Consider the following 18,602-nt stretch of genomic DNA (forward strand, 5'->3'; position numbering starts at 1 on the left):
GTAAACTAGGCTAAAACACAGTGTAAAATGCAATGATTTAAGAGAAGAGGGACTCACCTTTCAACTTTTAGTGTGTTCTTGTTGGATGTGTAGCATGAATTTTGATTGGTTTTGATGAGACATGGCATTAGTAGTGAGGCTGATTTTTATAGGGGTGGAGTTTTTTTCTTTTTTTTTTTTTTTGCAAAACTCTAAAATAAAGAATGTGAACTCTTTCCTGGGGCTGATTGGGGGGAAGGATGTGAAAAGACTGCAGTTATAAAGCACTGCTTGAAGCAGTCTCTCAATGCGTCTCTGAACTTGATCAGATTTTATGTTTCCTGCAGAGAGACAGCGACAATCCTGTGAAAGTGGCTCAATAGACAGACTTTTGGGCTCAGCAAATCTCAGGATATTACAATTACGGCCATCTTTCTCTCTCTCTTTTATTCTCAATCTTACTCCCTATAGTTCTTTGCAAATGCCTTCCCATACAGAAAAGGATGGAATTTATAGAGCTGTCTAAAGCTTATAATCATTGCTAGACAAATGCTGTATTTTTCTTTTTTTTTTTTTAAACCTTTTCTCTGTGTCTTAGTGCTGGTTATATGATGAAGGTATTGTGTGATCATATGCATTTTTCCCTCATAAAACTGCTCTGTGAAGTTTAAAATCCTAACTCAGAAAACAAACACAACAGGGATCCTCACACTCTTCTTTGTCTTCAGCAGGCAGTTAACTCTTTACTCTTTTTGTCACTAGGGAAAAATTAGGAGTCATAAACAGCAAATCAAACCAAGTCTTTCACTATGCATTCCTTAAATAATAATTTTAATAAAATAATATTAAATAAAACAAAGGACACGTAGCTTTGTGCATCTATAATATATTATTGTTATTATAGAATTTGTTCATTTTAGTTTAAATTACAATACCATATAATATGAATAAGCAACTTTCCCTTAGTACTCCAACTATGAATGTGATTTTAAGCAGTAGGACAGTTGTAACACAAGCTACACACAATGCACATATACTGTAACTTGAGAGTTACAGTACAAAGAAAACAGAATCTTGGAAAATAACTACAATATACAAAATCATGAAAAAAAAATCCCCAAGATACAGGATATGATGTGCATCCCTTTCATTTTTCTGCTGCTAAAATGATCTGTTATTTTTACTAGTGAATGGCTTCAGAATGTCTTAAACAGGATCACTGAAAGGTAACAGTTTACAGACTGATCACAGGTTTGTGATGTTTAGAAGGATTGTTAGCATCATCCCTAAATTAGAAATCTCGCAGACAAATATTTGGGCTTGCCTAATCTTTTAACACATGCAGTGCTGGAGGAGCCTTCCACATATATATTTTCTAAATATATACATATATCACTTGCAGCAGCAGAAGGGTTAAGCTTACCTGCAAATACTAAACCTGAGTAGACCAATCAGGGCATAGATATTAGTGAAGCTGCCATATTCAATGCTAAACTCTGTCAATCAAGAGTTCACAGGCAAATGGGTGCCTGGGGCTGGGCTCGCATGACACTCCCCCAGCTGAGTTTCTATTGGTGCAGCTCAGACTGCCTCCTGAGTTGGTTTATGTGTGAGGAGTGAGTGATTGACTTTATCAGTCCAAGGACATTACTCTGTTGGAGAGGGTGAACTGTTTCCTGGATTTCTACAAGCAAAAGGAATAAAAGCAAAACTTTTTTTTTTTTTTCTAATCAGTGCTTCTGCATGAACTGCATCTTGTGTTGACCATTCAGAAAGTCTGCATTGCTCTGGCTCATTCATGACAATGCTTCTAGATGGAGGACCTCAATTTCCCTCCCTGGGAGTTGGAGGGTTTGGGACATCTCGCCATCATGAAATGTCCAGCCGAGATGCTGGCATGGGGCTTAATCCATTTGCTGAACCTTCACATGCTGCGGCTTTCAAGCTTAGTCCAGCCAGTCATGATCTCTCCTCAAGCCAGAGCTCAGCTTTTACCCCGCAGGCATCTGGATATGCCAACACGCTCGGGCACCACGCTGGGCAGGTGCCATCTTACGGAGGTGCTGCTTTTAACTCCACTAGAGATTTTCTTTTCCGAAATCGGAATTCTGCAATTGGAGATGCTGCCTCACCAGGGGGTCAGCATGGACTTTTTGCCAGCCACGGACCCCCTGCAATCACAGAACCTCCAGGACACCTGATCTTTCCTGGACTCCACGAACAAAGCTCCAGTCACACTTCACCCAATGGACATGTGGTAAATGGACAAATGCATTTAGGTCTTAGAGGAGACATTTTTGGACGTCCAGATCCTTACAGAGCTGTGCCTAGTCCCAGGACAGATCATTATGCTGCTGCCCAGTTTCACAACTACAACCACATGAATATGGGCATGAATGTGGCAGCTCATCATGGCCCAGGGGCATTTTTTAGATATATGAGGCAACCTATCAAACAAGAATTATCATGTAAGTGGCTAGAGGAATCACCAATGAACCGACCACAGAAAGCCTGCGACAGGACATTCAGCAGCATGCATGAGCTGGTTACACATATGACAATGGAACATGTTGGGGGACCAGAACAAACTAATCACATTTGCTACTGGGAGGAATGTCCTAGGGGAGGAAAATCCTTTAAGGCAAAGTACAAACTGGTTAATCACATAAGGGTTCACACTGGAGAAAAACCTTTTCCATGTCCCTTTCCTGGATGTGGGAAAATCTTTGCACGATCAGAAAATCTAAAGATCCACAAAAGAACTCACACAGGTAAGGGATTGCGACATATACATATATATTTATAGTTTATTTATATTATTTATATGTAATTTACACAGAATATTAATATATATGTGTGTTTTCTTTTTTTTTTACATGTTTTTGCTTTAGGCCTGCATCTGTAAATCAGTATAATATTATGATTTTTAAACGGAAACTGATACTTTTTTTCTCATTGTTATTTAAATGTGTAGGTCTGCTGTTTAAAATCAAACCTTGACAATAAACAAAACAGAGTTGATTAGTTTAAGACAATATTATTTGCATATTCTTCCTTCTTTGTTGTCTTGTCTCTTGCATGCAATGAACAAATAAGAGTTTGTTGAGTGATGATTCACTTCCAAAGCAGTTTGGTTCCTTGCATACTGTTAAGTAAACTATAGAAATGCTAATTAAATCTCATTTTCACTTACTTCCGCTCTTTTTCTTACTCTTGATTGGCACATCTCCTAATTAAAGCAGTGATACTTTTGTTAAAGTATTTTTATTTTGAATCCTGTGTTTAATTAAGCTCTTTGCAAGCTAAGTGAGTTTAGGAAGAGCAGAATAACATCCATTACTGTCCTCATATAACATGTCTGGAAGAAAATGCTTGCCTACAGTTTTAAAAACTGATTTTATTTACTAATAGATATTGTGGTTTGACTAGAAACTGTGGGTACTGTATTCGTAAAACGTCCTGCTTAAACTGCTATTATGTAAAAACCATACCCAATATATCTGAAAGATGGCAGTTTAGCCCTATTGTAAAGGGCTTGTAATGTTATTTTTTGCATCCTATTAAACATGAGCTTGGCTTTTTAAATATTTCAATATGATATGCAGATAACGTATGGGAATATTTAGCAAGGAAATTGTACAGTCTGGGCCAGCAATGTGAATTTCATTAAGGGGAATCCAAAGGGGTGAAACTGTAAAATGTAGACCAGCGATGACTGGAATTATATTCTACAACTTCAGCTACATAACATTCACTTTATCCTTCCATCAGGTGAGAAGCCCTTCAAGTGTGAGTTTGAAGGATGCGATCGACGGTTTGCAAACAGCAGTGACAGGAAAAAGCATATGCATGTGCATACATCAGACAAACCATACATCTGCAAAGTATGTGATAAGTCCTACACACATCCCAGCTCTCTAAGGAAACACATGAAGGTAATATTATTGTTGTTATTATTATTACTACAAATATATATTATTATTATTATTATTATTATTATTATTATTATTATTATTATTATTATTATTATTATTAATAATAATAATAATGATAATAATATATAGTCTTATATTTATCACTTGGTGGTTGCTGTTGCTTGTTACTACATTTTAAATTATGCTTTTGAAAAATTATAAATATTATATATTTAGCAAAATCTAAAAAATAGAATAGCTATATTTTGTTTAAATTATAATATTTTGGTCAGATATTTTTACATATGCTATTATATTTTAAGCATCTTTAAAATATATTATGCTATTTTATGATAAAACTTTAAATTAATTAATATCTTGTACAAATAGTAAAAAAAAAAAAAAACAGGGATGATTTCCATTGTTATTGACAATAGCACACAACATTGTCATAATTTTCAAAATAGGCAATTTGTTAGGAATTCAATAGTACTGGTCTCAAATTGATCCTAAGGCCTTACTGTGTATATATTTATGTAAATTATTTTTTACTAGGCCACAACGTTTTGACACCTTCAAAGGAATTATGAGTGTAATTATTTTTTTCTTGTTTCTGTTTAGGTACACGAATCTCAAGGGTCTGATTCATCGCCAGCTGCCAGCTCAGGTTATGAATCTGCCACCCCACCAGCAATGGTATCAGCCAGTAGTGAGGAAACTTCCAAAACTACTTCAGCAGTAATTCAGACTAACAGCAACACTCACAATCCAGGATTACTTCCACCAAATTTTAACGAGTGGTATGTCTGAAAACATTTTTTACAAAGGCACAATCTTGCTCAATAAAAGGACCAAATCAAACTTAGTGACCAAGCTGGTTGTTCTTCCAGGATGGTAATGACATTTATGACACAAACATCAGTATAGGGCTTTGTTTTGTATAATGAACTTACCCTGGAAGATTTGTTTTATTCCTAAAGAAGGCCGTGGACTAATTCTGTCCTATTCTCAGGATCTGAAAACATATTTTGGCATTAACATTCCTTATCTCTTACTTTTCTTTCATTTTAACAACATTACATTTTTATTTTCCTAAACAAACTATAGAAAGTTTCTTAAATGGTGTATTTAACAGAAAAAAAAAATCTTTACACCTTTATGGTGATTGTTATAATCTCACATTCTTAAACAGTGCCAAAGTCTTGTTATGTCTTGAACTTTCTCAAAGCATTACACTTGTGAATGTATTCCTTGTCTGATAGGGTCAAAGCTGTTGTTGGGTATATTTTCAGGATGGGACGTGTGTTCATTCACAGATTGTGACCATTTAGTATACAGTTGCCTTTTGTAAGAACTTTTGTAAATACATCCATGATGCCATATTTATCGTTTGTAATTTAATTATTGATACAAGTGCCGGGAACTGAACAATATTTATGAAAAAAGTTTTCTAACAAAACTCTGTATAGCTTTTGGTTATAACTGCTTTAGCATTAAAATTTATTGTTTTGAAAAAAAATCAAGTTTTAATTTGTCTAGCAATTTTTTATTTCTATTGTTTAAGATTGTTGTGAAAAACCTGAAAAATCTTAATGGTGCTACTTTAAACATTTACTAATATTGTTTTTTGTAGCTGTCTAGGCAACTCAGATATATATCAAAGACATGTCAGAGTAGCTAAAATATATTTTAAGTGGTAGGTGTAATAAATTTACCCTTCACAATCTTTCAGGCAAATCAAACATTTCTAATCAATTTAGTTGAACACCCATGACATCTCTATCTGATGCATCAAAGAACAAATAAGTGCATGCTGCCATTCTCTAGAACAAAATACTGCAGGTTTGATAGGTGCAGCAGTTTTTTTTTTAATCAAAATACCTTGTACCTTGCCTGCATAAGAATGCCCATTGTATCAGTCTTAAATAAAAACTTGAAGTGATGCTAGTTATATGTCATGTACATTGGAGGCCTTAACACTTCAAGCAAAGAGATTTATTTTCTAAAGAAAACCTTAAAGCTTTTATCACAGCTGCAAAGACAACACCACTTTTTAGATAATACATTTTCAGGTGAATGTGTGCTGAAAAGCTATTCAGCAAAATCAGACCCTTTTTGCAGCATAAAAATTTGATATTTTTTTAAAAAAAGGGACTTTGCTTAAAACAACTGTGAAGCATATATGTTTTTTCTATTTACCATATTAACAATCCCTGGAGTATATACCATTCAAACATACTGGGTTAAATTAATAAAGGAGTCATTGTCTTTCTCACCTACGCTAATTTCAAATCCCTGATTTGGTTCAGGAAAGTTTTTTTTTTTTTTTATAATTTCCCACAACCTAATTTGAAATGATCATAGGCTAGGATGAAGATTGCTAATTTACCACACTTTAGGTTTTAAATAGGAATGGTATATATGCTCATCATTGACTTTCACTGATCATATTTTTAAAAATGGTCATTTATTGACACTTCTGAGCTGTTGGTCATACAAAATATTAACCTTTGTCTTGCCGTTGAACTATAATTCTTGATATGTTTCTGTACAAGCCATCGCATGACTCCACCCCTTTAAGCTGCTATATTAGGAGAGATGGAGATAATATGTAAGTAAACAGTATGCATGATTTTTCAACTAGTACAAAACAAAGCATGACAAAAAAAACAGAATAATTTTTAACACTTGTGTAATCTGGCAAGATGGTGGCTATTTTTTTCTGCTATAATGGTACACAATCCTGTGCTTGAAATGTGGATGAAAATAAGCAAAATGGCTATAAACAAAAGTAAGTAGCCAATAGACTCAAAGAGAGGCTTGAGCTACCGCGTGTAGTTCCATGTATAGGTCCTATAAATATCTAGCTTCTTTACTTAGGTGTAATAGGATGACAGATAGCAAATATGTATAAAAAAAGGTGAGCAATAAATCCAGCTCCCTCAGAAATAGAAAAAAATGAGAACTACAGTTTTCCAGTAATGTTTTCTTTACGGTAAACTTTTGATTTTTTTTTTTTTGCAAAAATATTGGTTGTAATCTAACTCTGGGGTAAACTATAAATTTATATCTGCCTAATGAACCTGTGCTTGCTTCATTCAACATTAAATGATGTGTGAGATAATTTCCTAATTCTTTCAAATACCCCTGATTTAAAGTGAATATGTAGTTATAGAGATCTATATTTATATAGAAACTTTATTTTTTAGAGTCAGCTTTAAATTAATCTGTTTATTCCCAGTTTATTCTGAACTTACCTGAACATTTAAGCACAGATGTATGGGACTGGTTTACATCCAGTGTGTAGGTGCATGTGTGTATATATTTGTTCTCAGTCTCTTCTCTCTTGCTAACTTATGACAAGCCAGACCATTAAGTAGACTGCAAGAGAAATTTTTGAAAAAAAAAATCGAATTTAATTCTTACAGCAAATTAAAATTAAAATTTGAGATATATCAAACATGCCCATTTACACACTTGCATTTCGGTTTCAAATTTTTCCCAGACTGTTGCGAAATTTAAATGATTGGCTCATTAACACATTAAGACTATAGTGGCTCCAAAGAACAGCAGGGTTCTAACTATGAAAAAATCACAATGGCTCCATGCTTTTTGATGTTTTGGGAGGTAAAAGGGGGAATATTGTTGCTTTTATTGTTTTTAAGTCTTTCATGAGCTTATACTATGAGAAATTATTTGAATAAAAAATGTTCATATCTGCATTGATAAATAACTGTTCAGTGGACGATAGGGCAATTATTATTTGACAATAGGCTAAAATCTCAAAGCTTTATCACCAGCCTACAGAACACAATTTTCAGCTATGTGACTATGATTTTGGACTCCATTGAAAAGAACTGTCACCTTTTTAAAAGCAGGGGTAATTATTCTGGTGTGCTAGCTTTGTAAATTAAGCTCAATATATTTTGTTTTTGCAAGTTTACCTCTATAGACCAAAATAAGTAGAGAGAAAGACTGATAAATAGGACGATAGATAGATAGATAGATAGATAGCTAGATAGATAGATAGCTAGATAGATAGATAGATAGATAGATAGATAGATAGATAGATAGATAGATAGATAGATAGATAGATAGATAGATAGATAGATAGATAGATAGATAGATAGATAGATAGATAGATAGATAGATAGATAGATAGATAGATAGAAAGACAGTAGGATTTACTGATTGGTGCATATATTGCTAGATGTATTTAACATTTGTCAAAATCAACATGTCCTTAATTGTATATAACTAAAGTGAATCCAGTGATATGAAGCTTTCATATGTAAAATTTTGCACATATATGCACAATTAATAATCTATATTAATAGCAATAACAATATACTGCAAGTTGGAGCTATTATAACATTATTTTCAGGCTAGATGCTTTAATATTCAACACAGGCCTAAATATCTGCTTGATGCTGCTGTCATTCAAAAGCTACGCTCACGCCCTGTTGCTGCGTAGCGTGATGATTCATAGCGGTGCTGGGCCTCTCTCCTCCCTTCTTCTCAATACACTTAAACTACACAGAATTCTTTTATCTCCACAACACCGGAAGGGAAATGTGATTGGCTCTTATTTTCCTGTCTCCAAAGATTTTAGTACAGTTTGCAAACTTGGTTAAGATCTTAGTATGCCTCTTTCTTTTGAAAGCCATAACTTGTGCAAAGCAAAAATATTAAATATATACAAATATACCCCACGTAACAGCAGAGATTCTTAATGTGAAACCATTGTAGATCTATCATTTTGTTGCTTCTCTAGGTAGAAGGTTTTTCAAAATAATAACAATTTATATTTATTGATTTAATGATATTGGGGTTGATTTACTAAAAAAGCACCTTAATGCTGGTTCATGTATTCACTTCAATAATATACTTAACATCAGCAAAATTTTTAAAAGCATAGCTGCTGCACATGATTTGATATTTAAACCAAACATGTTCTTTTGGCCAATGTAACTTTTATTCTTCTAGTAAATAAGGTCAACCAACTGAACATATTCACTATAAACAGTTACAGCATGAGTAGAAATGACGGTTACATTTAAAGATTATGTCATATGTGTCCGTGTGTGTGTGTGTGTGTGTGTGTGTGTGTGTGTGTGTGTGCATATATGTGTATATGTACAGATAATTGTAATCAACAGAGATAACATTTTATGATTTCCTTTTTCTTTAAAATGAAAAAATGAAGAATATGTACAGAATTAGTTAAAAGCAATTATGGAACATTCGGTTTACAATCATAGAATGGGAGCAAAAATATCCCTGTTTATCAACAGCGAGTATACGTGCACATACATTAAAACACACACACGCGTACACAAATACACATACACACAAAAAAATACATGCACACACATTAAAACACACACACGTACACAAATACACATACACACAAAAAAATATACACACAAATACACACACAAATATACACACACACACGTATACTTAACTAAATATTGATTTTGCCCTATTATAAGACTTTATGAACATAAATAAAATCTGAGTGTATTACGGATTTTGTTGAAGGTAATTTGAGTGAGTAGGTGACTTGATTTCTAGTGCAATAAATGTGGGACTCTCAGTGGAAAGGCAGTTGTGCAGTGTTAATGTTGTATTTAGAGCACAGAAGAATAACATTCGTAATGTTTTGGTCTGTGTTGTAATTGCAGTGTTGGGTATCACAGTGGCAGATATGTTTAGAATGGTTTTGTGGAGGCAGCTGAAATCAATGGTATAACTACAGATCATGGGGCTCCATAGCAAAATCATAAAGGGGCTCTTTCTTGTTGCCTGCCTACTGTCACTGATCTTCAGATAACATATGTCAAAATCAAGGGCAGGTAGCAGGAGAGTTGTCAGCATAGACATTCATTACTATGGACCAGTGATGTGGACTGACGTTTTTAGGGAAGGGGGGGCATCAGTATAGGAAATTACCTTTTAACAATAATTTCCAACTAACCATTCTGTTTTCATTAACTCCCCAGTATTTTTAGCATCTCAGATCTTAGGGCCTCAGTTTAAATGCTAAGCGCTTCCACCGCTTTAACTATCACAGCAAGCAAGTGCTGAAAAATGTGGTGAAGTAAAAAGAAAAAATTGAGACTTGTAGTAGTAATAATAACTGGCACAATATTTTATTTTATGACATAATTGTTAGTAATCCTACACACAATGAGTTGATTTACTAATGGCTAATAGGCCATTCTCTTGTTTCCTTGTTTGCAAGGGAATTTTTCTTTAGTTTAGTCAATGAGGTAAAGCTCTGCTGACTTCCATAATCCAATCACGTGCAAGCCACAATCCAGTTTTTTAATTTTCTTAGGTATCCTTTGCAGTTTGAAATTTTACCACATTCACACTTTGTCTTTATGTCTTTAGTGAATCAACACCAATTACTCTCTAACCGAAATACAAACTTCTTTAAACTGTGGGGGCTTTTTGCAGAATTAAAAACATCTGCCACTTTTTAGCTAAGGGGACATGCTGGGATTTTTCAATTAATTTCAGTGCTGTCCAGGATGACCAGAAGCTTTAAGGGCAATATATCTACACTATTATAACAACTAAAAGTGTTTCCTTTTGCAAAGGGGATCTATCTGATATCAGCTTTTCTTGACTGGAAACATCACAGAGGGTGCAGGTTTAGTGTCAACAGCAAGCACTCCAATTCTTAGAAACCCAGTGATGGATACGTGTTATCTTCACATGCACACAGCTTTTCTATGTTTAAAGTACTTCAACAGCTGCCCTAATGAGGCCCTCTTTCACCCCCAGGCCCCATAACAGCTGCATGGGCAGCTATGATTATTGTTACACCACTAGCTGAAATAATGGTACAGTGCTAGGACACAACAGAAAATATTACATGATCTTAGCCAAATCAGTGCTGTATGATGGTCCACAGTAAATCTGGGTTAAAACATGAAACCACTGCCCAATTCAATGTTGTGCTGAAATGAAAGACGGCTGCAGTAAATATACATTTCCAGCAGCTAATCTGTATAGACGCTAAGCCTATCCTTGCTGACATTTACAGAATCACTAAACATACAAGTGACTGCATCAAGTGCTTATAGATATAGTTAATATGGTAAATAAAAGAAAGGCATCTTACTGTATATACCTCACCCCAAGGTAATCTATTAATACAGAAACATACTGAATGTGATATATTAAGAAATATAGGTATTCTCAAATTTGTGAATAATGTATGCTCAAAGTTATATGATCTTCTGCTCGTAGATTTGTACACAAATCTGTTCGTGTTTTTATGTAACAACCTACTGGAATATGGGCTCCGCAGTAGCCCATAGCAAGCAACAACCAATACATTATTAGCGTGTAGCTATTTAATGTATTGGGACTAATGAAGTGGCTTCATGATAGCTGCATGTATTAAACACACTGTTGTTGTATGCATAAGTCAAGTAAATAATTTAATGTTTACGGTTACTTGCATCTGAAACATCTAACTATGGTGGGTTGGTTTGCCATATCTTTAATGTGTTTCACTGAGCACATAAAGATATATTATAATCCTATATAAAATAGCAGTAAAGATTTATCTCAGTAGCTTATTGATCCTACCTGCATGTCTAAAATGGAAGTTGTTGTTTATTTAGTTTTAATATATTATATATGCTTATTTATTTAATGTTCTTCTTTATTTGCTTATTACACTAAACATCTGATTTAAATATAATAACTGCCACATCCTTAAAGCAGAAGCATTGTCAATTATACCTCCCTGAAAGTGCAAATAGGGAAGAACAGACTTGAGATAACGGGGTTAATTTACTAAAATTGGAGAGCGCAAAATATGGTGCAGCTGTGCATGGTAGCCAATCAGGTTCTAACAGTTTGTTCAATTAAGCGTTGACAAAAAACCTGGAACCTGATTTCTACGCAGAGCTACACCAGATTTTGCACTCTCCAGTTTTAGTAAATACACGCCACCTAGTTATAATGCAGAAACAGTTTTTTTCCATATCCCGCTACAACTGGTCATGTGACCAAGGCTTTGGCATTTGGGTATGCGATTTTAGAATTCAGATTTAGGGAGGTGAGAAGAACAAAGATAGTAATTGAACACAAAAATCAAAGATTTGAAACCCATAAATGTCTTTACAGTCTGCCTGTGTATGGGATCTGGACAGTTACAACAGCTAGCCCACAAGCAACAGGAACTCAATTAGGCTGTTTGGAAAGTTTCAGCTGATTCCTAAATTTCCTTCCATGTCTTATCCAAAACATAACTCAAATCTTAAAGAAATGTGGAAAACAGTCAAAGGCTGAATTAATAATGAAGCAATACTGGCTACATTTACTTCAGTTATCCAGTCACATTTAAAAAGAGACACTCGACATGAATGTAGAGCATACCAGCTAAGTTGAAATGTACTCAGCACCAAATTGTCTAGTGGGTGTGCAAGTCATGTGAAATCAGTATCCCTATGCAATGTTCATTTTAAGGGCCCTTTTATTCCTAAGCCTCATTTTGTCACTTTTGTTTACAAAAAGACCAAAGAACTTTCCCCATGAAGTAGCAGTAAGCACTCTAAAAAACACTGGCCTGTCAAAAAGGCAGCATTACCAACCTTGAGGCTGATGCCTACTCAAAATCTTTTACTCCAAGTTCCACTATTGCTCAGCATGAAGCCTTCGATAGTTTTTTTTTAGCAGAAAGAAACATATATTTATCAAGCATTGGAAGTTTTTGGTTCCTCTTCAGCAGATTATTTTAGTAAAGCAGCAACAGAGACCCAGTAAAAGGTCACCCTGAAAAGGTTACAAATCCTAAAAAAACAGATGTAGTAAATTAAACATGTTTTTATTTTTTTTAATTTCTATATATGAATAGTTAACATTTGTACATGCATTTTATAAAAGTAAAATATAAAAATAAGAGTTTAACCACTTTACCTCTGGAAGATTTACCCCCTTTACCCCTAATTTATGTAATTTTTTTCCAACAAATAGGGCTTTCTTTTGGTGGTATTTGACCACCACTGTGTTTTTTATTTTTTGCGCAATAAACAAAAAAAGACTGATTATTTTTTAAAAAAACAATATTTTTAACTTTCTGCTATAAAACATAGCCAATAAAAAATGTAAAAAATCAAATTTCTTCATAAATTTAGGCCAATATTTACCCTGCTACATGTTTTTGTTAAAAAAATCCCAATACGCATATATTGATTGGTTTATGCAAATGTTATAGCGTCTACAAACTATGGTATATATTCATAGAATTTTTTATTTTTATTTTTTTTATACTAGCAATGGCAGCAATCAGCGACTTAAAGCGGGGCTATGATATAATGACATTCTGACACTAACTGACACTTTTGATACTTTGTGAGAGCCAGTAACACTAAAACAGTGATCAGTGCTAAAAAATATGCACTGTCACTGTACTAATGACACTGGCTGGTAAGGGGTTAACATCTCGGGCAATCAAAGAGTTAACTGTGTGCCTAGCCAGTGTTTGTGTTTTTCTATGTGTGCTGCTTTTACTAGGGGCTTTACAGGAAAACAGAACCCCCCCTCATAACAGGGATCTGCCTTGTTTAGCCAGGCAGATCCTCATTCTGTGTAGTTTACCAACGATCGGTGCGTGCCAGAGGACATCAAATGCCCAGCACTCGCAGATCGGCTTCTGCTATGAATCATCGCAGAGGAAGCGACCCGCTGCAGGCGCAAGTGTCAGAATTTTATATATATATATATATATATATATATATATATATAGAGAGAGAGAGGCATACCCCACTTTTAAGTACACATTGGGGTTTATTTGCTAAAGATGGAAAGTGCAAAATCAGGCTTACTTCTGCATCAAAACCAATGAGCTTCTAACCCCAGCTTGTTCAAATAAGCTTTGGTAATTAAACCTGGAAGTATATATAGATATATATCTATATCTATATATCGATATATCTATATATCGATATATAGATATATATATGTGATCCGGCATACAGCTGACACCCTGTAGCAGTAAAATTGCTATAGGGCAGACGGCAAGTGGTTAATCTATTAAAAATCCATATTTGTGTAGAAGCCTTGTGGGGCAAGTCAATCACACCTTTGCTATAGTTCATACTTTATTATTTTATGAATCATCTCCAAGCAGCATTCTTCCATCCAGGTGACTTTTTTTGGTGTAGCAGCTTTAGCATGGCCAGTCTGGTCAGTGGCTTACTACTTGTATATCAAGCACAAAGCTGTTGCATCAAGTCATACATAATTTCAGCAATAGATGTTAGAAGAATAAGTTTGAAGACCTCTAACCAGTAATACCATCTGGGCAATGAAGGGTGGCTGTAATTCATCATCACTGCCCCAATCACAACCTGGATAACTGCTCCAAACGGGGAGCCAATGCTAGGAATTATGTAATACAATATAGGAGATGATTAGTTCCATCACAGTCCTGAGATATAGGACAACTACTACTTTTCCCCAGGACAACATAATTTAAATACAGAACAAGCCTTGAAGCAGCACATTTTTGTTCAAGCATATGTTTGAAAAGGTTCTTTGGTTGGCTATAATCAAGCTTTAATGCTGTCTAGAAAATTGCTTTTTATTAATTTCAGTATGTCCACTAAATTTATATTCATTAAGGATTTTTTTCAGACCCTTGCAACCAAATTCAGTATGATTACTACAGTGGCTTTGAGTAGAAATTCGGCTTCTTTTGTAACAACTTTAAACTATACACCTACACCTCCGAAATATAGAGAATATATGTTGCTTAGAAAAATAGAACACCTGGCTTGCCTTTTTTTTGCAGGATTAGTTTCAAGGCCATTAATAAAATAGGAGTCCTGAAAACTAGGGATACACCGATACCAGTTTTTTAAGACCCAATAAGGGTACAGATACTTCTTCTCAAGTACTTGCCAATAAAAATTACAGATACCATGCCTTTGCAGTGTGATTTTTAACCACTTGACCTTTGGAAGATTTACCCTCCTTTATGACCAGGCCGTTTTTTGCAATTCAGCATTGTATTATTTTTAACTTACAATTGAGCAGTCACACAACTCTGTATCCAAATAAAATTGATGTCCTTTTTTCCCACAAATTGAGCTTTCTTTTTGGTGGTATTTGATCACCTCTGCGGTTTTTATTTTTTGTGTTATAAACAAAACAAAACTAAAAATAGTGAGAAAAAAACAACAATATTTTTTATTTTCTGCTATAAAACATATCCAATAAAAAAATTAAAAAAAAAACAATTTTCATAAATTTAGGCCAATATGTATTCTGCTACATGTTTTTGGTAAAGAAAAAAAAGACAATACACATTATTGATTAAACGTTATAGCAAACTATGGGATACTTCTATAAACTATGAAATATATTAATGGAATTTTTTTGTTGTTGTTATACTAATGATGGCGGCAATCCGCAACTTATTGCGGGACTGTGATATTGCGGTGGACAATCGGACACTAACTGACACTTTTGACACTTTGTGGGAACTAGTGACACAAATACAGTGATCAATGCTAAAAATATGCACATCTAGGGTGATCAAAGGGTCAACTGTGTTTTGTGCCTAACCTGTTTTTTTTTGTACTCTATGTGCTGCTTTTACTGGGATAAGAGAGGGAGGGACCCAGAATCCATCCCTACCCCCGTCAGAATGGCGCTCTGTTTTGTTTACATAGGCAGATCCCAGTTATGTGTAGTTTAACCTCCCTGGCGGTATGATTATGTCAGATTTTTGATGCTCAAAGCGGTACAATGTTTTGCATGGAAATTTGGCATTTTATATTGTAGGCATGCAATTCTTAGGAATAACACACTTAAATCTGTCCAAAAAAGAGTCTAGTAGACATCCCTGGTATCATAAAGTTTGAACCACGAAATCATAAATTATAATATTATAAATAACTATAAATAATTATAACAAATAATAATATAATAATAATAATAAAAATTATTCAAATTATTCAATAATGTAATCAAATCAAAAACACTGAAATTTGCTCAGTTGCAGAATTGTCGCTGTCATTACTTTCAGTGTTCATTATCGCTCAATTCTGCAAGTGATTCTAATTTATTATTGCTGTTTTCTAGCTGGTCTAAAGCCACTTTTGATGTAAAGGGACATTTTTTGGTTGCCATGAACAATCTCCAGTTTCCAGGCAGAAAGAACAGTATGTATAATATAAAACTGCATGCAGGGCACTGGACAAACCACTAGGGACAAAAGGGATGTGAAATAATATGATAAAGTAAAGTAATCTGTAAGAGTACAGCGTACTGTATATATTGTGTGTTTTTCATTTTTTAAATTTGGCGCCGTGCTCCGTCCCCGTGCATCGCAACGCTCACAGGGAACGGAGCCCGGCACTGTGATGAATTGAGAGGAGACACGGCTCGTACATCGAGACATCGCAGGATCTTGGGAACAAGGTAAGTAACTTAGCCTGGATCCTGTGATGCAATCCCGAGTGTGGCTCGGTTACCGCTTTTGGTACTGAAAATTCCCCCCCGAGCCGACTCGAGAATATCAGGAGGTTAAAGCAGAGCTCCAGCCCACCACCAAAAAATTAAAAGTCAGCAGCTACAAATTCTGTAGCTGCTGACTTTTAATATTAGGACACTTACCTGTCCAGGGATCCCACAATGTTAGCACCCCAGCTGATTTTTCAATGGGTCACCATTCCTTGTAAGGGAAACAGACAGTAAAGCCTTGTGGCCAGTTCCCTACTGTGCAAGTGCAAAACTCGCTGTGCTTTGTACATGGCCCAGTGTGGGGGGGGGGGCAATTTTCCGGAGGACCTCGTCACGGTGAGGTCTCCCGGAAGTGGGGATGGGTACCTGTCAAAAACAGGTACCCACTCCTTACTCCCCCCCGAATGGTGCCAAATGTGGCAGTTGTAGGAGAAAATGTTTTTCTGACGCTGGCCATACATGTTCAATTATCTTGTACGATATTCCCTTAGATTTGCCTTAAACTATGTAGTGCAAGGGCCTACCTAATTAGATACAATTGAAAGTTGTTTAGTTTTGACCTCATATTATATGGTTTTTAGTAAATCTAAAAGAAAATTGTGCAAGGAAATTGAACATGTATGGCCAGCCTTACTGTGCACATGTCATACATAAGAGCCATATAAATTCTATCATAGGTGGCTCAAATTTTGTCTGATTCCTGCCGAATTGGTTGAAATTTGAGCCATGGGTGGCAGTGACTGTCGGCTAAATGAGAGAAATGTATACATGTGTAGCTAGCCTAAAGTAGCTTAAGACCGAGCAATTGTTAGTCAAAGTATTACAGCCAGATCTCAAGAAATTATAGTGGATGTAAACCCTCACATACACCCAGTGAAGTGAACAGCCTCAGATGATACACAGAGATATAACACATCAATTTACATAAGTTTTACACGTATATCTGCTGTCTTCAATTTTGTAGACTCTTTGGAAAGCGCACATTGTGTTATAATTTTTTTCTGGGCATAGACTGTGTGAGAGCTGATTGGAGGAAAGGCACACACCCCTACTCCACATAGGCAGAGGAACAAAGTAACTTGCAGAGCTGTAATAGACAAACTCTCTGTTTATCTGTTTCTAATCACCCTCCCCGACACAAATTTCCAGCTGCTTTTATCTCTTGTGTCGGAGAACTTGTCAGGAGTTATCAGGCTGATAACAGAGGAACGGAGCAGCAGAAACACACGGGACTTAGTGCTTTGAAGAGAGATGAATAAACACTACAGATATATGTGGGTAGTGGTCAAATGTAGCCTCCCTGGCGGTTTTCCCGAGTGTGGCTCGGGGTTAAAATTCAGTACCATTAGCGGTAACCCCGAGCCACACTCGGGATCGCATTGCAGGATCCTGGGGCGGCGTTACTTACCTTGTCCCCGGGATCCTGCGATGTCCCCCGCAGTGTCCGAGGGCTCCGTCCTACTCCGAAGCCTCTCCGTGCCAGGCTCCGTTCCCTGCGAGCGGCGCGACGCACGGGGGCGGAGCCTGGCGGCAAATTCAAAAAACTGTCAAAATCATAACACATACAGTACTGTAATCTTACAGATTACAGTACTGTATGAAATGATTTCACATCCCTTTTGTCCCCAGTGCTCTGGCCCATGCCCTGCATGCAGTTTTACATGATATACACTGTTCTTTCTGCCTGGAAACTGGAGATTGTCCATAGCAACCAAAAAGTGTCCCTTTACGTCAAAAGTGGCTTTAGACCAGCTAGAAAACAGTGATAGTAAATTAGAACACTTGCAGAATTGAGCGATAGTGAATTGTGGGGAAATTTATTTTATTACTATTTTTTTAAATTTTTTTTAATTATTTATTTTTATTTATTATATTATAATTTATGTTTTTGTGTTTCAAACTTTATCATACCCGGGATATCTACTAGACTCTGGTTTGGACAGATTTAAGTGTGTTATTGTTAAGATTTACAGACCTACAATATAAAACGCCAAATTTCCATGCAAAATAATGGTACCGCTTTCAGCACCTAAAATCCGAAATAATCATACCGCCAGGGAGGTTAATGAATGGGGTTCACATCCACTTTAAGTAAAGTTATGTTCCTTGAGTGAATTTATATGCTTAAAGTGAAACTTTACCTTTACAAAAAATCTGTAAGGTGACAGATTTACACTGTACCCCCTCCCTTTCCCCTCCAGTCCTGCTGTACCA

At 35.6% G+C, this 18,602-nt stretch overlaps 1 protein-coding gene and 1 long non-coding RNA gene across 5 annotated transcripts in view; one reads left to right on the forward strand and one right to left on the reverse strand.

Annotated features, from left to right (window-relative positions):
* LOC141108046 (uncharacterized) overlaps window positions 1-1,245 on the reverse strand; it is a 314,741-nt gene extending 313,496 nt beyond the window's left edge. For 3 of the 4 annotated variants that reach the window (XR_012236002.1, XR_012236003.1, XR_012236000.1), the window contains exon 1: window positions 58-1,245. This is a non-coding gene — a long non-coding RNA (uncharacterized lncRNA). The remainder of the gene's footprint in view (window positions 1-57) is intronic. The other variant, XR_012236001.1, reaches the window with a different exon arrangement.
* Window positions 1,246-1,578: 333 nt separating this feature from the next.
* Window positions 1,579-5,341, forward strand: ZIC3 (Zic family member 3). The gene is made up of 3 exons (XM_073599237.1): window positions 1,579-2,750; window positions 3,751-3,914; window positions 4,515-5,341. Exons 1-3 carry the CDS (start codon window positions 1,778-1,780, stop codon window positions 4,701-4,703), a joined length of 1,326 nt encoding a protein of 441 aa, XP_073455338.1. The 5' UTR covers window positions 1,579-1,777; the 3' UTR covers window positions 4,704-5,341.
* The last annotated feature ends 13,261 nt before the right edge of the window (window positions 5,342-18,602 follow it).

Source organism: Aquarana catesbeiana, linkage group LG09 (genome assembly GCF_042186555.1).
Source record: "Aquarana catesbeiana isolate 2022-GZ linkage group LG09, ASM4218655v1, whole genome shotgun sequence".
Taxonomy (NCBI): domain Eukaryota; kingdom Metazoa; phylum Chordata; class Amphibia; order Anura; family Ranidae; genus Aquarana; species Aquarana catesbeiana.